The 22640-nt window shown below is 41.1% G+C and overlaps 1 protein-coding gene across 1 annotated transcript in view; it reads right to left on the bottom strand.

Moving 5' to 3' along the window:
* Positions 1-17326: 17326 nt before the first annotated feature.
* The window catches only part of SLC22A15 (solute carrier family 22 member 15), a 74723-nt gene continuing 69409 nt past the window's right edge, over positions 17327-22640 (bottom strand). Inside the window, exons 11-12 of the mRNA XM_045801433.2 lie at positions 19740-19928; positions 17327-19429 (exon numbers count right to left, since the gene is read on the bottom strand). Of these exons, the coding sequence (XP_045657389.2) occupies positions 19343-19429; positions 19740-19928 (276 nt within the window). The 3' untranslated portion in view covers positions 17327-19342. The remainder of the gene's footprint in view (positions 19430-19739; positions 19929-22640) is intronic.

Here is a 22640-nt window from a genome sequence, read left to right as displayed (position 1 = left end):
GAAAATGGAACACTGACCTAAACATAAGAGCTAAAACTATAAACCTCTTAGAAGAAAATATTGGTGTAAATCTCCATGATCTAAGAATAGCACTGGTTTCTTAGATATGACACTTTAAAGCACAAGCAACCACAGAAAAATAGATAAATTGGACTTCACAAGAATTAAAAATGATTGTGCTTTAAAGATCACTATAAACACAACCCACAGAATGGGAAAGAATAATTGCAAATTATATTTCTGATAGGGTCTGGTATCCAGAGTATATAAAGAACTCTTAAAATTCAACAGTAAAAAGACAACTCAACTAAGAAAGGGGCAGAGGATATGAATATACATTTCAATAAAGAAGACAAACAAATAAGCAAATAAGCACATGAAAAGATGTTCAACCTTATTAGTCAATAGGAAAATGCAAATCAAGACCACAGTGAGATTCTCTTCACATCCACTAGGGTGGCTCTAATTCAAAAAGACAGACAATAACAAATATTGGGACGACGTGAAGATAGAAATCTCATATATTGCTGGTGGAAGTGTGACATGGTGCAGTCGCACTGGGAAACAGTTTTGCAGTACCTTAAAAATTTATTTATTTTTAAAGTTTATTTTTTAGTAATGTCTACACCCGACACGGGGCTTGAACTTACAATCCTGACTGAGATCAAGAGTTGCGTGGTCTTCCGACTGAGCCACCCAGGCAGTACTTCAAAAATTTAGAATTTTCGTATGACCCACCAACTCCACTTCTAGATATATACCCAAGATAAGTGAAAACTGACATCCACACAAAAATCTGTACATGAATGTTCATAGCATTATTCATAATAGCTGAAAAGTACAAACAACCCAGTTATCTACTGAGTGACGAGTGAATAAATAAAATATGGCATGTTATTTGTAATGGATATTAATTGGCAATGGCAAAGTGGAATATTATCTGGCAATAAAAAGTAATGAAATGCTGTTACATACATGCTCCAATATGAATGAACCTTGAAAACACAGTAAGTGAAAGAAGCCAGACACAAAAGAAGTCACATAATGTATCTATAACTAAGTAAATCCGTACAGACAGAAAGTAAATTAGTAATTTGCAGTGGCTGGGGCAGGTGGGAATGGGGAGTGACTGCTAATGGGTACAAGGTTTCTTTTTGGGGTGATGAAAGTATTCTGGAATTAGATAGTGGTGGTGCTTACACACTTTGTGAATATCCTTTTTAAAAAAAAAACACTGAATTGGGATGTCATGGTGGCTCAGTCAGTTAAGCATCTGCCTTCCTCTCAGGTCATGATCCCAGAGTCCTGGGATCAAGTCCTGCCTTGGGCTCCCTGCTCAGTGGAGAGCCTGCTTTTCCCTCCGCCTGCCACTCCCCCTGCCTACGCTCACGCATGCTCTCTTTCTCTTCCTCTGACAAATAAATAAAATCTTAAAAAAACACAAACCATTGAATCGTACATTTTAAAAGAGTCGATTTCATGGTATGTGAATTATATCTCAATCAAAAAATAAAACCTGAAGGCATAACAACTTTCCTCCAGGGAATACAGGATTCATGTGTTCCCTACAACATAAATGAAAAGTCAAGATTATTTAGGCATGCCCAAGCAAATCTTTATAATTTAAATGATAAGCAAAGAATTCTATCAACATCCAGGATGGAGAAAAACAACCTAAAAAAGAGCCAAAAGTGAGATGGCTTCAGACTTCTCCACAGCAGTAAATGACATACTACGAGCAAACTGACAAAGTTTTGAAAGTAAATGTTCTTATTCATCATGAAGACAGCAAAAATATTCTCAGATAACTAAGAACTGAGAAAGCATACCACTACATAGCCGCCCTGATGAGGGAACAGAAGGCGGACTGAAGACAAAGCATAAGCTGACACCCTGCAACTTCCCCCCACCCCCACTCCTGGGTGGGACATGTGTGTGACATTCTTCTAGGAAGCTCCCAACTATCTTAATGTTAATGCCTTGCTAGAGGGGAAAACAACCTTAACTTGACAATGGCAAGGCCATCTGTATCTTGAGCATACGAAAGTTCTTTCGAAACCTCCCTTTTTCCTTACCTCCTCCGACCCCATAGTATATCATTAGCCACATCTCACAAGCCGGGGAACCAGCTCTTTCTGCCCCTGTGCTTTAATAAACCACCATTTTGCACCAAAGACGTCTCAAGAATTCTTTCCTGGTTGTGGGCTCCTGAGCTCATCCCACCGAACGTCACGTATATTCCAAAACCCCACAAACTGATGTGGCAATTTTCATTAAAATTTAAAAATCATGGCCACTAACCCAATGGAAGTAATATGAGGGGTATGTTAACTCCCTGTATGCCTCATTTATAGTGGGAAAAATGAACAAACTACATATCTAGTAATTGGACATTGGCTGTAAGTTATAATACATCTGATGGAAGACTTTGCGACTTTAAAAAAATTACATAGTAAATAAATATTTAGTAACATAAAAATGTTAGTAATGTATTGACAAATGGGAAAGAGGCAGATCATGAAACACCACCCATATGTGCAGGTTAGGAATCGTTTTCTCTGGGTGATGGGATTATATCTAATTTTTATTTTCATATTAGCTTTTTTTTCATTGGATGACCTTTTTTTATAATGAACACATTGCTATTTTTATAATCAGAAAAAAGATATGATACGCAGATCATCAAACTCAATATTCAGAGCAGATGATGTTGCGAGAGCTCAGGGAGAGTGTATGAAGTGGGAAGGCAAAGGGCAAAGGGTAGGACCCAGGGGAACAGCTAGGTAAGAGTGAGTCTGGTAGTACTGTTTGGTCCCTACAACAATGAGACCTGTCCATCATCCTGAAGGGTGGTGCATATAATCCGTGATTGAATTTGCTTTCCTGGTCAGGTACCTAAGGCTCCTTTGGGTTTTTATGATCTAAATGCAGATCATAACCAGGGCAGAGCAAAATCTTTCCCTGAGCACACCCAAGAATGAAGACTCGTCAAGGATCATTCTCTCTCCCTTGTGGCCTAGATCTTGGTGTAGCCAGGGTCCTGGCTTCCTCTCCCCAGTTCCCAAGTAGAGGTCTAGATGACACAACACACACACACACACACACACACACACACGTACACACACATACACAGATGTACACACACATATACGCACACATGCACACACACGTACACATGCACACCCTTTCCAATGACCTCTCTCACACTTATCCCTCAAGCTGGTTCCACAAAGGGAAGAGAGAAGATCTGTAGAGCAGGGCTAGAGGAAGTGATTTTTTATAATCCTTCCACCCCTCCCATCCCACCGGGAGGCTACGGCCTCCTCCCAACCCAGGACTCCTCAGAAAAGTGGGAGAGGGGAGAAAAGGGAGGCAGCTTCCAGGCATTCCTCTTTGGGAAATGCAGATCTTCAAGTACAATAAAGGAGAGCGAGACAGCTTTAGGAAAGTCTTATCTCCTCACATAAGTCATCAGTTGGCAAATAAAGTGGATCGGATGAAGATATGTTTTCTTGAAACATTCTATATCAACTGCATTTTTGGATAAAATATGGCAACAGAGTTCATTTTTTTAAAGATTTTTTGTTTATTTATTTGACAGAGAGAGAGACAGCCAGCGAGAGAGGGAACACAAGCAGGGGGCGTGGGAGAGGAAGAAGCAGGCTCCCAGTGGAGGAGCCCGATGCGGGGCTCCATCCCAGGATTCTGGGATCATGCCCTGAGCCGAAGGTAGACGCTTAACAACGGAGCCACCCAGGTGCCCCTTTATTTTTTCATTGCTTTTTAAAATGTGTGTATTAAGTCCTTGTTTTAAAGTCTTTGGCAATTCTTAAGTGGTACCATTTATTGAAGCCCTCCTACTTGGCAGTTGGAATTTTACATACATATTGTGTAGTAATCAGCACAACATACTTATAATAAAGATGGTATCATTAACATTTCATGTTAAAGAAGAAGAAAATGAAACTAAGTCTCCCTGATTCTAAAACCATATTCATGTGATATTATGAAGACTATAAAATGTACTGACATCTCTTTTGGGAATATTTTTAACTACTCCAAAGCTATAATTTATTAAACATCAAATAAAGATGTTTAATGACAAATGTGGGGGGGGGGAAAGTGGTGGCAGTTGGGAAGGCCTGGTCTATTTGCTCTGGGCTTTGAATTGTGGCTAATCTGATAAGGGGAGAGAGTATTCATAAGAGAAAATGTTTGTTTCCCTTTGCTATCAACAGCAAGCTTCTTTTCCCCAGATGACAGGTTTTAGCCTGTTAATTAATTTTAATTATTGGCATAATTAAAGGCATACGTTGAGGAATAGCTTAGAAGCTATATGACTTAGACTTCCCTTGAAATCACTAGAAGTCTCAGCCTCTGATCTCACTTCTCAAGAAATTCTTCCTTGAAAAAGAAACCCATTTCTATTAGTAGGGAGTTTCCCAAACTTGGACCTGAGAGATTCTAATCCCGCCACCCTGCCCCCACCTGCCCCAGGCCTTTTCACCTTTGCTGTACTTCAACCCCTCCCACATCCCATGTAGGTCAAAGACTCTGGGAAGGCTCACTGCTTCAGCAACCTTGATTTTTTTCTAATGTTTTATTTATTTGACAGAGAGAGCACAAGCAGGCAGAGCGGCAGGCAGAGGGAGAGGGAGAGGCAGGCTCCCCGCTGAGCAGGGAGCCTGATTCGGGGCTCGATCCCAGGACCCCAGGATCATGACCTGAGCTGAAGGCAGACACTTAACTGACTGAGCCACCCAGGCCCCCTCTCATTGATTTTTTATAATCCCAAGCTGATTATAGTGACTAGCACACAGTAGGCCGCAGTATATCTTTCTTGAATATACTTTGTGGAATGGCAGGTTAATAGTAGCCCTAGAATGAATAACGAAAGTAATCCCAAGAGCACCCTAGAACCAGGGAGAACTTTTCCATGTCCTCTATGAGAGCTTAACTGGATTTGGCCCATTAATGAGGAGTCCGAATCTTGACAAGCTTCTCAATCCATATTATTGACTGACAAATGTATTCCTCCACTCATTTAATTCTGGAGAAAAAACATACGGGTCTAAAATACAATAACTAATTAGAATCTTTCTCAAAATGGTCGGCCTGCAGAAGGAGCCCCATCAAAATGTCTGAGCCTTCATCTAAAATCAAGAAGACAGGCGCCTGGGTGGCTCAGCCATTAAGCGTCTGCCTTAGACTCAGGTCAGGATCCCGGGGTTCTGGGATCGAGCCCCGCGTCGGGCTCCCTGCTCAGCAGGAAGCTTGCTTCTCCCTCTCCCATTCCCCATGCTCGTGTTCCCTCTCTCGCTGTCTCTCTCTGTCAAATAAATAAATAAAATCTTAAGAAAATAAAATAAATAAAGTCAGGAAGATAAGAAACAACAGGTGTTGGCGAGGATGTGGAGAAAAGGGAACCCTTCTGCGCTGTTGGTGGGAATGCACACTGGTGCAGCCACTGTGGAAAACAGTAAGGAGGTTCCTCAAAAAACAAAAAAAATAGAAACACTATATGATCCAATAATTCCACTATTGGGTATTTACCCAGGGAAAACAAAACACTAATTCAAAAAGATACATGCATCCCTGTGTTCACTGCAGCGTTACTTACGACAGCTAAGACATGGAAGGCACCTAAGTGTCCATCAATAGACAAATGGATAAACAAAATGTGGTGTGTGTGTATAATGGAATAATACACAGCCATAAAAAAGATGAGGTCGTGCCATTTGAGACATGGATAGACCTAGAGGGTATTATGTTACATGAAATAAATCAGACTACAAAGACAAATACCATATGATACACTCACAAATGTAATCTAAAAAAATAATGAATAGGGGCGCCTGGGTGGCTCTTGGTTAAACATCTGACCTTTTTTTTTTTTTTTTAAGATTTTATTTATTCACTTGGCAGGGAGAGAGAGACAGCCAGCAAGAGAGGGAACACAAGCACGGGGAGTGAGAGAGGAAGAAACAGGCTCCTAGCGGAGGAGCCCGATGTGGGGCTCGATCCCAGGACTCCGGGATCACACCCTGAGCCGAAGGCAGACGCTTAACGACTGAGCCACCCAGGCGCCCCAGCATCCGACTTTTGATTTCAGCTCAGGTCATGATCTCAGGGTCATGAGATCGAGCTCTGTGCTGAATGTGAAGCCTGCTTGGGATTTTCTCTCTCCCCCTCTCTCTGTCCTTCTCCACTTGTGCTCTCTCTCAAAAAGATAAATAAATAAAAAATAAATAAAATAAATTAAAAAGTAAAAAGAATGAATAAACAAACAAAAAGCAGAATCAGAACTATAAATACACAGAAGAAACTGATGATTGCCAGAGGGTTGGGCAAAATGGTGGAAAGGGAGAGGGAGATACAGGCCTCCAGTTATAGAATGAGTAAGGCACAGGAATAAAAATCAGGGTCTAAGGAATACAGTCAGTGATACTGTAATAGCAATATAATGGGACAAATGGTAGCTATACTTGTGGTGAACACAGAATAATGTATACTCGTCAAATCACTCAGTTTTACACCTGAAACAAATGTAACATCGTATGTCAACTACACTCACACACACACACACACACCCAAGTCTGAGTCTTGGTAACATAAAGATTTCACCACTGTCTGTTCTTCTCAACCTATTCTTCCTGCCCTGAAGCTTGTCCTGAAACAGTCTTTGAAAGAGAAGTGTCCCCTTTCCCTTGAATTAACTCTTTCATAGGAGGCAGGCCAGAAGGGGTAATTAAGTGGGGATCTAGACCCAGCACAGCCACCTACCAGCGGTGCCCTTGAGAAGGATACTGAATGACTCCAAGTCCATTATTCTTATCAACAGAGAAGGGATTATAAACCTCCTTAAGAGAGTTGTTCTGAGAAGTATGACATAACCATGAATGTATTTAACATGGTGACATGGCCCGATGGCACTTGATGCATGAGGGCTGCCATCCTCACTGGCAAGGTCTGGCTAAATCAAGAACCCTGCAAGGATCATCATAGTTTAGCAGTCCCTTAAGAAGTGAGGTCAGATGATCTGGGCTTTGCCAATTATTAGGTGCATGACTTGGGAAAGTTACTGAACGGGAGCCTCTGTTTTCTCATCCATAAAATGGAGTCAACAGCATACATTCCATCATTTTCTTCTGAGCATTAGACTTGCCAAGGAATATAAATTTTTAGAACGATGCTCAATATCTGTTATCTCTTTTAACTTAGAACCTAGAATAGAATGCAGCACATCGTAGATACTCAAATTATTTGATGAATAAATAAATGTGATTTTTTTCCCTCCTGAAATAATCTGAAACACTAGAAACTAGTTAAGGAAATCTTTTGATGTTTTGTGCACATCTTCCTAGGATAAACTTGAAGCTATCTGGGGTGGTTTGAAATGTTTGAAAGGAAACTGAGACACACCAAAACTTGGGTGGCCACTCTGTCTCTCACTAGATGCCATTTTATGACACCCTGTCAACTAAACTTGATTCTATTCTTATACTTAACTCAGATACTTTGTTCCACAGGACCAACCCAACACAAACTTTACTCCTTAGAAAATTTTTCCTCCAAATTCTCAGCTGCCTCCTTAGAACTGTCCCCCTTCTCCTTATCGGCTGACTCCTTATCAAGACTCAGCCCTCTCCAGATGGACTGGATTGGGAAGATTATAAATTCTTTCACTGTGAGAAATGTGTCTCTGCTTGAAGATGTTTGGGAAGCTATTTGCAAATTAATGAATAGCTCCTTCTGGGATGTGGCAGACTGGAGAAATAAAGACAACTATTTATTGTCCAACTTCCCCCTTAGGCTTTATTCCCAGTTGTTTTCAGGTATGTATTCATTCCTCTGACAAAGCATTCCTCTGATAAATCAAAGGTGACCTATATATTAGTCAACATACAAGAGCCAGCTTCTCAGTTATCAAGCAAACAGAAAAATCTAGACATTGGTCCAACTCCTAATGATTTTTTTTTCCTGAATGTACTGATCCTTCAAATGCCTGGAATCAAACTGACACCATTTCTAAACTTTTTACATGTTTCCATTAGATGAACTATTTTAGGAGATCTGAATGTTGCAACACTGATGGTTATACCAAAAATTCCTTAATTTAGGAATTAAGATAATACATTGCCTCTCTATGGGGGCAGGGAAATGTCTCAGTTAAAAAAAAATCACCAAACTCATTTATTCTGTAACTCAGTAGGATGAATGGTATTTCAGTAGTAAGTCTATAAATACTTGGACAAAATTATTTTTTTTACAATACCATTGGACTATATTCTCCATGCTGTACTTTACATCCCCATGACTATTCATTCCATAACTAGAAACCTGTATCTCCCGCTCTCCTTCCCCCATTTTACCCATCCCTCTACTCCCTATTCTCTGTATTACAGGGTCTGTTTTTGCTTTTTGTTTGTTTCCTAGGTTCCACATAGAAGTAAAATCATATGGTATTCGTTTTCTCAGACTTCTCTCACTTAACAAAATATCCTCTAGGTCCATCCATGTTATTGCAAATGACAAGATTTCATTCTTTTTATGGCTGAGTAATATTCCATTGTATATATACCACATCTTCTTTATCTATTCGTCTATGGATGGTCAGTTAGGTTGTTCCCATATCTTCTCTATTGTAAATAATGCTCCGGGGCACCTGGGTGGGTCAGTCAGTTAAGCAGCTGACTCTCGATTTCCACTCAGGTCATGATTTCAGGGTCCTGGGATGGAGCGCTGTGTCGGGCTCCTTGCTTAGCGGGGAGTCCTCTTCCGAATTCTTTCTCCTTCTGCCCCTCCCTCTGCTCTGTCTCTCTCTCTCTAAATTAAATAAATAAATCTTAAAAAAAATAATGCTCCAATAAAATAGGGGTGCATATATCTTTTTGAGTTAGTGTTTTCATTTTCTTTTTTTTAACTTTTTTCTTTTTTTTTAAATTTATCTGTCAGAGAAAGAGCACAAGCAGAGGGTGTGGCAGGCAGAGGTGGAGGGAGCAGCACACTCCCCACTGAGAAATGATCCCAGGGTCCTGGGATCATGACCTGAGCTGAAGGCAGCCGCTTAACCGACTAAGCTACCCAGGCACCCCTGTATCTTCATCTTCTTTAGGTAAATTCTCAGTAGTGGAATTACTGGATCATATAGTATTTCTATTTTTAATTTTTTGAGGAATCTCCATACAGTTTTCCACAGTGGCTGCACCCATTTGCATTTCCAACAGGGCACGAGGGGTCCTTTTTCTCTACAGCCTCGCCAACATTTGTTATTTCTTGTTATTTTGTGGGCAAGATTATTTAATAGTCAACCCTTCTTTGCCTATTTCCATTTTCAAAATAGGCATCTCTTGTTAAAGGGGATCATTTCTCTCTGGACTGTATTCTATTCCTAATTCTATTCCTAATTCTAATTTTGCACAAAATGGTGAGATTAGGTAGCGAGAAGGTGCAAGTGGAATCTGGTTATCTACAAGTAGCTTACTCAGCGAAGCAATCCATAGACCCCTTCTCAAGTTAATTTTGGGGAAGAATATCAGTTTGGAGTACCTTCCTTGACAGACCAGTTCAGCGAATCTTGACAGTCTTATGTCTGGGCATTCATTTAAAATGTTAAATTCCTACCGTGTCACAAATACTGTGCTAGTTCCTAGTTACTAAGATGATTAAGATACAGTCTTTGTTTGCTTTTGAATGCAGTGTAGCAAGAGAGCTGATGTGGAGGAGTGGTGAGATATGCATGCATTCCTTCAAAAATATTTGAACGCCTAGGATGGTGTCCGGTGCAATGAGCTAGCATTTAGTACAAACAAAAGAAAGCCGTGTACCTGGTTTTCATAGAGCTTATTGCCTATGAGTGGCGGAGGGAAGACAACATCATTGATTAAATTACACAATAAGTACTATGATGGAAAAGTATAGGGTGCCCGAGAGCACATAGCGAAGGAAGAGGTAGTAACAGACTTGATTTTGGTAAGAGACTGCTCGAAACTGTGAAGACACAGCAACAAATAAAACTCCGAAACAGTTTTAGTAGATTTAAATTCTTTTGTTAGCAGTTCATTCGTCCAAACAATAACTTAAAGACTCCAGGCTTAGCCAACTGGGTCAATAAGGTCAACAATAAATATACATTTGAAGCTGTTACCCATGGTCTGGGCCTGGCTTCTTCAACAATGATGAGGTTGTCCTATAAAACTTACAATTATACACTAATGAGCCAGCAAGTCCTGTCTGTCTACTTGGGATCCCTTGACAAGGCACACTTAAAACACCTGTGATAAGCTATATACTTGCCCCCAGACACCCAACTTCTAATCTCCGGAACCTGTGAATGTTACCTTTACGGCAAAAGAGAGTCTACAGATGTGATTAAGGTAAAGATCTCGACGTGGGAGATTAGTCTGAATTATCTAGGTGGGCCCAAGGTCCTTATAAGACAGAAGCAGAAGATCAGAAGTAAAAGGTTACATGGCCACAGAAGCCGACACCGAGTGATGAGGCGAGGACCAAGGCATGCCATGGCCTCTGCAAGCTGCAAGAGACAAAGCATGGAGTCTTCCCTTTCAGAAGAAACCAGCCCTGCCAACATTTTCACTTTAGCCCCTGAAGACTCATTTTGTAATCTGACCTCCAGAACTATTAATAGAATAAACTTGTGTTGTCTAACGCCACTAAGTTTGTGGTAACTTGTTAGAGCAATGGGAAACTAATACGACACCCTATTACATCAACAAAAAAGGACCTCGGGAGTCTTTACGGGAAGTTAGTGCGACTGGCATTTCCTTACCACTGGTCTTTTCTGTTGCCATTCTTCCCGTAAAAGCAAAATACTCTTCATTCTCTTCCTCTTCCTTCATTATAGTGTCCATTCAGAGGAAACTATAGTGGAAAAATTAATTACAATAAGTAATACGGGAAGATTGCTCGAAAGTGACTGCTGGTCTCTACCAATTTTCTTCCTTATAAACTTGAGAATTATGCTTTCTGATCGATGCTGCGTTAGAGGCAGGCATATTATAGACATAACGGTTCATTTCAGATCACCGTATTTCTATTTGTTATTATTAAGATTGGTGTGTGTGTGTGTGGGGGGGGAAGACATAAGGCTTTAAATTATTTGCTGATGATAATCAATCTTTATTGCCTCAAAAAGGATCAGCAAGGTGGTGAGACGCCGTCCTTGATGTTACCGCTATTTCTTCAGTGCCCACTGAAAGAATTAGTGTGCGGAAGGGAGGTGAGAGAGGCAGATCACACTCCAGTTGTAGGCAGTGTAAGACATGTTCTAGTCTCTTCTTTCACATAAACGAATCCATCAACATTTATATCTATAAACATATAACTCGATTGGGCGGCACAATTAGATGGATGCATGTCGCCTGCAATAGCAAATAGGAAAGCAAACATTCTGTAATATGAAATGCATCTATAATCATTAAAGGGGCTCTAGGAAGCAGATAAATCTGTTGTATTATCACCTGCAAAAACAGCTAGCTTCCATGATTTTAAAACCCTAATGATCTGATGTGATGGGTATTCAGCAACTCTCAAGTGCCTCCCAGCCCTGAGTAACTGTCTGACTCTCCAGATCTTCTCCTCACCTGTGCTGCGCCCCAGAAGGCTGACCTGTGTCCACTGTTATCATATGGGTTTCTTTCTGACTCCTCTTCCGTGGTGTCTGGAAGCTCTGCCCACATTTTGGTAAATCACTCATTTATTAAACTCTCCTCTGAGTCGGGTGTGTATTTTTTACCCATCTTACACAATCACTTCTTTCAATTTCTTGAAGTCATATTTTGAAGCAAAGCAATTCCATCATAATCTATTCTCTTCAAAATCAATTGCTCTGTGGGGTCTAGACTGAAGTTATTTTAATACTAACTTGGCTACATCTGCCTTTGACATTTTTCAATAAATAAGTAATCTCTTCTAAGCTTTATATAACAAGAGCTCCAGGGTCTCAGCTGAGAAGTTGTCTAAATCCTCAGATGCAAAACTCTTTTTCAAAAGAGATTTCACCCTATAGAGAGAAGGGATAAATGAGAATAACAATGAGATTTCTCTATTTTTTGCCAGAGTATCAATAGTCTTGACTCAGTAAAAATGTCATAAAAAACATTTGACTCTCTATAGTTAGCAAGTACTCCAGTCATTCACTAAAGAATTTAACCATGAAATGACTTTGATCTAGCAAAAACTTGTCAACACTATTTTGTTCAAGAAATTGGAGATCTGCCCACCTCAATGCATAAAACCCCTGTTTCATTCCATTCTCTGAGTATAACATTGTACCTATACATTCCCCCACTAAAGGTATTTAATTTCATTGTTTTACTACAACTACAATGGACATTTTTATACACATCTCCCTGCACATATGCACTAGGCAAGTATTAAGGCCAATACAAACCTTATCAAGTTTCACTTTTACCAGCTCCATGTTTTGACCTGCTTACAAACTGCGAAATCACTTTTTCTATGTCTTTACCAGCATTCTTTTCATTTTAAGGTGAAATAAGATAGAAAATACAAGTCAATGTATATACAAAGGGTAAGGATTATCTTACAAAACTTTTTTTATATATATGGATATGTATGCAGATGTGGGCACCATGTGTGTCACAGTGTAAAACATTTTTCTTATAATGGGTTAGAGTCAAAATGTCTGAAAACTATTCTGTGATAAACACATAGAAGCATAATTTCTGTATCATAGAATATGCACATTTTCAACCTGAGTCACTGTTAATCCAGTTGATGATAAATTTATGTTTCTATGAGGATGTAAGCGAATTCGTTTTTCTCCGTATCTTTAACATTTGATTTTATAACTTCCTCCTCAATATAATGGATTTTAAATGATATCTTTTTTTTTAAAGATTTTATTTATTTATTCGACAGAGATAGAGACAGCCAGCGAGAGAGGGAACACAAGCAGGGGGAGTGGGAGAGGAAGAAGCAGGCTCATAGCGGAGGAGCCTGATGTGGGGCTCGATCCCATAACGCCGGGATCACGCCCTGAGCCGAAGGCAGACGCTTAACCGCTGTGCCACCCAGGCGCCCCTTAAATGATATCTTAATGTTGTTTCAATTTACGTTTCTCTGACCCTCCAGTGAAGTGGAACATCTTTTCATCTGTGAATTGCCTAACAATATTTTTGTAAACGTCCTATTACTTTTCTTTCTGATTTGCATTTTTTTAAGAAAAATCTTAAATGTTATTGAAGATCACACATCTAGTAAATGACAGGGTTCTGAATTACACCCAGGCAATCTAATTATAAAATTCTTACTGTTTTGCTTGTAATCCACTGAAATGATGTACATTTTTATTTTAATTTCCAATTATTTGTTGCTAGGACATAGAAATACAATTGATTTTTACATATGGACTACATTCTTTCACCTTGCTAAACTTTCTACACCTGTACAACTTTTTTTTAGATTTATTTTAGAGAGAGAGAGAGAGCAAGGGAGTGGGGGGAGGGGCAGAGGGAGAGAGAGAGAGAGGGAGAGAATTTAGAGCAGACTCCCCACTAAGTGCAGAGCCAGACATGGGGCTCGTTCTCACAACCCTGAGATCATGACCTGAACCAAAATCGAGAGTCAGACGTTTAACCAACTGAGCCACTCAGATACCCACCTTGTACAACTTCTTAGCTGTAGTAGTGTTTTTGTAAATTTTTTAGATCTTTCTATGAAGTGGGAGACATTCCCTCACCTTTATTTTCTGAAAGACTGTGTAGAATTGGTAACATTACTCCCTTGGATACTTGGTAGGATTCACAAGTAAAGCCACCTGGGCCTGGAGCTTTCTCTGTGAAAAGGTTTGTAACTATTACTTCAATTTCTTTCAACAATAAAGGCTATTCAGAGTACATATTTCTCCTTGGGTGAGCTTCATAGTTTGTGTCTTTCAAAATATTTCTCCATTTCATCTAAATTATAAAATTTACTGGAATGAAGTTGTTCATAATGATGTTTTATCAGCTACAGAATCTTAGTGATGTCTATGCTTTTATTCCCGATGTTGGTAATTTGCTGCACTTTTGATATATCCTGAACATGAATCCTTATCTCTTACAGAAGTTGCAAATATTTTTTCCTAACTTACTACGTTTCTTCAACTTTGTGGTATGTTTAGTCATACAGAAGGAAAATTTAAATTTAGATATAACCAAACATACCAATTTTTTTTAATGATTTGTGATTTTCACCTTTTGTCTGAGAAATCCATCTATCCCACAAGGTCAGTCATAAGAATATTCTTCTGTATCACTTTTTTCTTTAAAGATTTTATTTATTTTAGAGAGAGAGGAAGAGAGAGAGCATGTGCGCACATGTGTGAGGAAAGGAACAAAGGGGTAGGGAGAAGGAGGAGGAAAGAATCTCAAGCAGACTCCACACTGAGTACAGGGCCCAACACGGGGTTCGATTCCCAGATCTGGAGATCATGACCCCAGCTGAAACCAAAAGTCAGATCCTCAACTGACTGAGCCACCCAGGCACCCCTCACCTATCTCACTTTCTAATAGTTTTAAAGTTTTGCTTTTTTCCAGTTAGGTCTTTAATTCACTTGGAATTTATTTTTGTTATGGTGAAAAGAAAGGACCTAATTTTATTTTCTTTGATATGGAAACCCAGAGTTCTCACAACAGGAATTGAATAGTTTGTTCTTTTCCTATGATTTGTGATGCCATCTTTGAAAATTGCCCAATTGTTTATATGCTTGGTCTTGTTCTGGGATCTCTATTATGTTCAATTTATTCTACTTGTCTATTGCTGCATCAATACTTAGATTCTTTATAAGTTTCAATATCTGGACAGTCAAGTCCCTCTGCTTGCTCTTAATTTTCAGGATTGTCTTGAGTATTTTTGGATCTTTAATTTTCTATATGAATACTAGAATTATTTTGCCAGGTTCTATGTTAAAATCTTGTTCTATGTAGGTTCTATCTTGTTCACCCTATGTTCTACCTAAAATCTTGTTAAGATTTTAATCGATGTTGCCCCTGTTAGTGTGGCTGCCGAAATTGCCTCAGCAAGACCAAATGCCTCCATCACTGTGGACCCCAGCTGAAAAGAACCTACACATCACAAGTATGGCCTCCACACCACTCCCACCTTCCAAATTCTAGCTGTATCTGACTGATGGACACTAAATCACATCTAGAAGCCTAGGTGTAAGAGAGTTTGGGAAATGTACATTTTAGCTTTAAAGCCTTTGTCGTAGAGTAGTGAACCGTGGATTTCACAGTATGGGTGGCAACCTACTAGTGGGTTATGAAATCAATATAGTGGGTCACAAATGGTGTTTAAAAAAATGAAATAGAACAGAATATAAGTTATCAGCATGCCTAGCAAGAATAAGTATTGTTTCATAGAAATATATAGAGAGAGCATATAGTTTTATATATTTGTAAAACTTTATATCTATAGATATTTATAAATCTCTCTCTCTCTCTATATATATATATATACATATGTATAAAACTTAAAGGAAACAATACTTATTCTTTTTTTTTAAGTAGTCTTTCCACCCAAAGTGTGACTTGAACTTACAACCCCAAGATCAAGAGTTGCACGCTCTATCGGCTAAGCCAGCCAGGGACCCCAAAACAATACTTATTCTTATACACACACACACACACACACACACACACACACACACACACACTTATACATATAAAATATTTTAAACATTATATAAATAAGGGGTGAGAGAAAGAGAAAGTGAGAAGTGAGGGAGAAAGAGAGAATATATAAAAAAAAGAAAACATTACTTATGGGTCATGATCAAGAAAGTTTGAGGGCCAAGGTCCCAGGAAGGTGCTAATTCACTGCATGTACTACAATATCCCTTATTTTGCTAAGGAAGTTTCATCTGCTAATAGCTTTTATTTTGAATAGGGGAATTTTGCCAAATAATATTTACATATATATTGAGGTAATCATAAGTTCTTTCTCCTTTAATATAACACAAAGATGAATTTCCAACAATGCATAATCTTTGCATTTTTCTCTAAAAATATTTTTATAGTTACTTATGGTGCCATGACTCCCTAACTTGACTACAGCCCCTGTCCCACATACCATCCATAATTTCTAGCACATTATGTATTTGTCCAGTTTGTCAAAGATGATTCTATACATCCTGACACATTCTCTAAGGAAAAAAAAGGTCTATGCTTTGTGATTCTTTATGAAATTAATAAGAAGCCAAAATATCTGCACTTAAATAGTTTAAAAATTCTCTATAGATACCTTTCCAATCTCAGAACCAATGATCTAATAAGAATTTGTAATGGAAGAGTAAGTCCTATGGGAAAGCTGTATTTTAATTCTGATATGTGGGCACCTGGGTGGCTCAGTCGATTAAGCATCTGCCTTTAGCTCAGGTCATGGGATCGAGCCACCATCGGGCTCCATGCTGAGCAGGGAGTCTGCTTCTCCCTCTCCTTCTGCCCTTCCTCCACCCTCCCCACTACCACCCCACCCCCCGCTTGCTTGTGTGTGCTCTCTCTCTCAAGTAGATAAATAAAGTCTTTAAAAAGATAATAATTCTGATATGCTAGTGACAATTATTTCAATGTTTTTGTTAAGAATATCAATTTACTAACAGTATCTTCCTCAATTTGACCTCCACAAAAATACGTGCCTAGATGATATTCACTTAAGCAGTGCCTCAGAAAATTTCATTTGCTTCTTATTTGTTGTATTGCTCATTTTTAAATACTAAAGAATGTCTATATTGCTTGAAAGCAGCCAAATGACAAATACTGCATTTTCAATGGGCAGTGGTTTTAACTCACCAAATCAGGAAACTACAACACTGTTTCTTTTAACATATCAGTACCAAGGTTCTGGACAAGATGTTCGAAGACCTTTGACACTAGAAACTGGGGGTTTCTTCTGTGTCTTACATTTTTCTTGCCACTTTTGAGGACAAAAGAAATTTAATTTTGAATACAATAAAAAAGGATGCTTTTTACAAATCATCTGCATAAATTATATTCCCTGTAAATTAAAAGCTTTCCAATCATTTCATCAGTGCAAATACACACATGTACACATTCTCTATAATCGCTATTCTTCAACGGTTAATATCAAAAGGAAAAAAATCTGTTTATAAAAGGTGGTAGAATGAAAAAACTGTAATTATTAAACTTCACCAAAAGACCATCTAGAAAGAAACAACAACCTTATTAGTGACACAACTGACTCAAGCAGCTGATAGCTGGCCTGGCCTTTTTAAGCAACATGTGTATCCCCCTTTCCTTCTTCCACCCCACAGATGGGAAAGCAGGAGACCCAGGGACAGAACTAATGGAATCCTCATTTATTTAGCCAGAGGCAGAGGGAACCCCACTGCCAATAGAGAGACAGATTCCCAATCTGCCTTCAGTTAGAACGAAGCCATCACACTGGTTACCTCTGGGTGTTAGGCCTATGGGTGATAGATTTTTTAACTTCTAGTTTCCAAATTTTCTATAATGGGACATAGTACTCTCATAATGCAAAGAGCACTCTAATTGACCAAAGAGCACAGATATACTAGTTCATTGTTTCATCTTTAATGCCCAACCACTAAGAAGATCTTCTAAGTGTCCTTGTAAGTTCCTCCCCTCTTCCTCTCCTGGTGGTGGGTAAGGTCTCCATCGGCCAGAGACGGAGAAGCAGGACTCCACAGTTTGGAGGTTTGGGTCACATTTGCCTGGGATTTATAAAAATGGTACTGCAAGGATTTCCACAGTTTTCTTGATGGTTGGAAACAGTAGCATTTATTAGGTCCTTAGTGCGTCTAGGCCCATACTCTTCCGGGCACAGCAGAGAAAAGCAAACAGCAGGAGAGACGGCCCCTATTTATGAAGAGCTCAAAACATCATCAAGGGCATACAGGACATAAGAATAATTTAACAAATACAAAGGTACAGACTTGTAGAGTGCAAACCAAGAGGATAATGTGGAAGAGGATGGGAAAATGTCAGAGCCAACTGGGGGTGACGTCTCCAAGATTTCCAGAAGCAGGCCCCATGATGTCTTCTCTTTACCTCCAATGCAACTTCTCTTTCTCCAAGAGTTAGTAAAATGGGAAATTCTGAAGACACAGAAATGTTCCTAGTTGGAAAGCGGCCTAAAGCCATATTGCACAAACCTGTTGCGTCCAGGTTAATACTCCTACTTGAGATAGCATTCAAGTTTCGAGGGAAACAGATATTTCCAGCATGTGATTTTAGAAAACTAAGTGTGACAGACTTATTTGAAAGCTGGCAGGACCTCATGAAAAAACAACATATCCTATGAAATTACTTGCTTTCCCCTCTGACTACAGAGGCAGGGACTGATCTGGGATTAGAAGCATTCAAGTTCTTAACGGTTACCCGAGTGCCTCTGTGCACAATGCCGGAAACAGAACAAACAAAAACCCGTGACAGATCATTTTCTTTTCTTCCTATGAAAGCTGCCCCTTTTCAAGTGTTCGACATGTCTGTCACTCTGCACCTGCCCTCCGCCTTCACGAAGCTCCATCCCTTACCAAGCGTGGCTCTGAAGTGATCGCTGGTACTGGAATCTGAGATGGAACGGTTTCTGGAGGTGCGCAAAAGTCAGGACTGAGGAAGTGACACAAGTCGCATGTCAGAGGGAGTGGACAGGGAGCTGCAGCCGCTCCTCTGGCTCTGAGAAAATCGCTTCAGTACAGTTGGCTTTTCCTAGGGGATCATTTGTGGGACTCAAGGCACAAGGTGCTCAAGCCAACCCTGAACCTGGGAAGCAAGGGGCGGACAGTCAGGGTAAAGCTGGAGGCCCTGGGCCACACACAATCACCTCTCAGTGCTTTCCCTCTGGCACAAAACTGGAATGCGAACACCATTTGGCCTCAAGAGATTCCTGGTGAGGCACAGACAATAAGGGGTAGGTGTCAAATATGGTATTAGGATGAAATCTTAAGGATGGTTTATCTTTTCCCACGAATGCACGAGAAGGAATTTTACATGTCTGCCTTTAGGTCATGATCGAGGACAAGCAATACGCTCAGACTTCCAGAAACAAATGAGCTTTCCACTCTGCCATGCAGATTTGAGCTATGTGGCCAGAAGTCAGGGCGCGGAAATAAACCTGAATTGTGGACTAATGAACGACTGTTCCCTCAGTACGGTGATGTCCTCGCTCATGAAATCTCTTCTCCATCCTCCTTTGTGCCTGAAAAAGATGAGCCCATGCTAAGGCCTTTCCATGTATGTTCAAGCCTGTACTTCCACAGCTCTTACGTTTCCTGGAAAAGCCTGCCTTTGCCAGAGGCAAGGAGATCATCTGCTTGTGAGGGGGGACCCGGGGCTCTTCACTTAATCATCTGGGTTTCTTCATCCGCATCAAAAAATTCCTCCTCTTCCTCACTCTCACTGCCTAAAATGTCCTTGTCTGCAAACTGAAATGGGAAAGGAGAAGAAGAATGGTCACATAACGCCATGACATTTCTAAATTGAAAATTATCCAGCACTCAACCGACAAATGCATTTTTACGACATCTTCTCCCCTAAGAGTTCGCCCTAAAGTGTTCCACGAAAGTGAATGAATCACTGGCCACCTTCATTTCTCTATGAATGTGCTGCTATGAATCCCAGACCTTTGCTTTCCAACAGTTCTGCTATTAAATCTAACCAGAACATTCTCCCCACCCCCCAAAATATCATCATCCCCAGTGGTACATGTGAATGGTTAAGAAAACTACGCCATACCTGCGGGGGGTCCAAGGTCTGTAAAGATAACGTCTCCTCCCCCAGCCTCCGGTATGAATACACCTGAAGGTCGGAAAATGTCTCTAGCAATGGGCTGTTAAGGGTTTCCGGCAACAACAAACTCAGGAGGCCGGAAGTCAGGCCGGTGGCTCCGAAGACAACGAAGGGTAAAGACCATTGCACATACCTCTGTGGGGGCAGGGAGCAGAACAAAAACATACAAAAACTCGGTATCCATTTCCCAGCACGTGACGTCAGCGGTCTTCTGACCGAGGCATGGCCGTGTTTACTATCCAAGTCATGCCTTCCCACTAGAATACACTATGAGCCACTTCTAACCCCCTGGAGAGTTACCCTGGAAAACCACGGAGTGGTTGCTCAGGCACGCAGAAGTGGGAGTGAGTACACAGAGGCCACAGAGGTATGTGGATCGGATCCGAAGCGGGGGCGGGGGGGGGGGTATTGCTTTCACTGCAGGCAACTCCCTTAGAACACAGCGATCTCCACATACTCTTTGCTTGGGAGACACCCCAAATCCTCACTCACCATAAACTCTAAAGTTCTCGACACTGGAATCAGCCAAACGATCCCCTTGCCGCCCATGGATTCACTCAGCATTGAGTTAGGGACAGGCGGGGCTAGGAAGGGAGAGATAGGGAGGGGGGCTACGTGATGGGGCTCACAGAAATCCCCAAAATGCAGAGGTGTAAGGAAACCTGAGATAAGGGAACACACCAGACCTCCCTGCCGCAGGTGTCTGAGGAGGGGGGTCTTTTTTATGCCAGTCACCTGGGACCAACAGAGAATAACCAGACCCTAAAAAAAAGTAAGCCATTGAAGATGTTATCACTAGTCCTTACACAAAGGGGCTGTCAGTAGAGAAAAAAGATTTAAATTCCCTGATCAGCTTTCAATAAAAGACCAACCCTAAAAGCCCTGAAGGGCAACGCTGTCGGGACCCCTCTCACTCCAGAAAGCTTTTTCTCCGTATCCTTGCTTAATAAAGACTCTATTGCTTTGCTCACTCCTTTGTCCGAGAGATTCATTCTTTGGCTCCGTGAGACAAGAACCTCGCTCTCCTGCCTCAGCAACATACCCGGGAGGTCAGGGGTTAAAGGTATGAATGCCCCCGAAAAGAAAGAGAAAAGCCTAAAGAAACCTAGCACATCCAGGTGGTTTGAAAACTGCTTAACTGAACAGGGTGATACAGCTTTGCTTCAGAGACCCAACAGACCTTCTCAGGAAGATTTACATAGTTTCTTGAAACACAAGCAGGTTCAAAGAGAGCAACGCAGAAAACGCTGTGCTGCTCTGAAGCCACTGGTGTGTTGCTCTGGGGCCTTTCTGAGCTGATTAACATTCTTGAGTTCCTGCACAGGAGTCGCTTAGCTTTCTGATCTTCTCGTGGGAGCTCCCAAATTGTGTGGACGGGACCACCACTAGTTAGGATATCCTCTGCCCGGTTTTTCAGAAGTAAAGAGATGACGGACAAGGTGGGGCAAGGGGCGGAGCTGGGCGGGGAGAATCTCACTTCTGGAGCCCACATGCAAACCCAGGTCCAACACTGTGGGTGCGCTGCTGAATCAAGGGGGACACAACACTTTCACCTCTTCTCAACTGAGTAGGAACAGAGACACAGTGCTAAGTATTCTGATGTTCTAGGAGTTCTAGGAGAACCATCCAGAGGCGGAGACTGTTAGAGATAAACCCCGAATGTCCCACACACTTTGCAGAATGGAACTAATTTATATTAGAGAAATGGTCTCATCGTGTAAAATTAAGCACGAAACGTGGAAAGGGATACTCATGAAAAGGAAGTGTACTGCATGTCAAAGACAGAAGGACGGACGGACAGACAGACAGAAGGAAGGAAGAAAGGGCCACAGTGGCATTTCAGAGACATCATCATGTACTAGTGAGACAGGGAAACCAAAGGGACGGTGACAGGAAAAAGCTGATTCTTCCCTTTGCTGCTTTTCCTGCTTCTCCTCGTGCTAGGACCTGTACCCCCAGCCCACTTTGCACATTCCTTGTAACTCAAATCTCATAGGTCCTTCTTGTAAGGGGCCAGCCTTAGTAATTTCTCTAGAATAGATAACATCTAAGGAAGGACCAGGTGACAATGACCAAGTGAAGATATCATATGCACATTCCAGACCACTGGAGACATTCTAGACATCTCCACGCCAAGAACCCCTGGCTCTAAGGAATAACACTAGGGCCCTTGTCTTTGTTCTAACCGGTTCCTGGATGCCTGGATGCCTGAGAGGACACGTATACCAGACCACTCCCAGCCCCCTGGACAAAGATGAGACTCCCTCCTTTCCTTTCTGAGCCTCCAAGACTGTCACTCCATCTGTATCTGCTCTCTCTAGATCTTCAATAAACTCTGTTTGACCTCCTGCTGGCTCACATTTGATTTCCATGCTGCGTGAAGCCAAGAACCCTCTTGGCTGATCCTGCGGGAAGCCCCTGGGTCCTTGGACCTGGCCTGCCAACATCGCTAGGAAGTGGGGAGAACAGTTGTCTACACAGCACATGCAGTCACCCTTCGTTGAGTCCTGGCTGGGAGGGCCAAGGTCGGACCCAGCAGACACATGCGCAGGGCCTCTGTGGATTAATCCGTCACAGAACCGGAACATTTCAAGACTGGAAGGACTTTCAGGGCTGCCATTCAGTCTATCCCCTTTCTTTTGACTATGACATTTTAAAAACGCTAAAAACTCTTAAAAGACACACTGTTAGGCATGTTTCTCTTCTAATTTTCTCGTCTAAGTGGTGTGCCTTTGGACAAGTTACTTAACCTGTTTCTGCTGATTTCTCATCTTTAATAGAACCATGCCCGCCTCACATGGTCCTCGTGAAGCTTACACGAAATGATATACGTTGAAGTGCTCAACA

This window comes from Ursus americanus, chromosome 12, assembly GCF_024610735.1.
Source record: "Ursus americanus isolate L20-20 chromosome 12, mUrsAme1.1.p, whole genome shotgun sequence".
Classification (NCBI taxonomy): domain Eukaryota; kingdom Metazoa; phylum Chordata; class Mammalia; order Carnivora; family Ursidae; genus Ursus; species Ursus americanus.
This window is presented reverse-complemented; position numbering and strand designations above follow the sequence as displayed.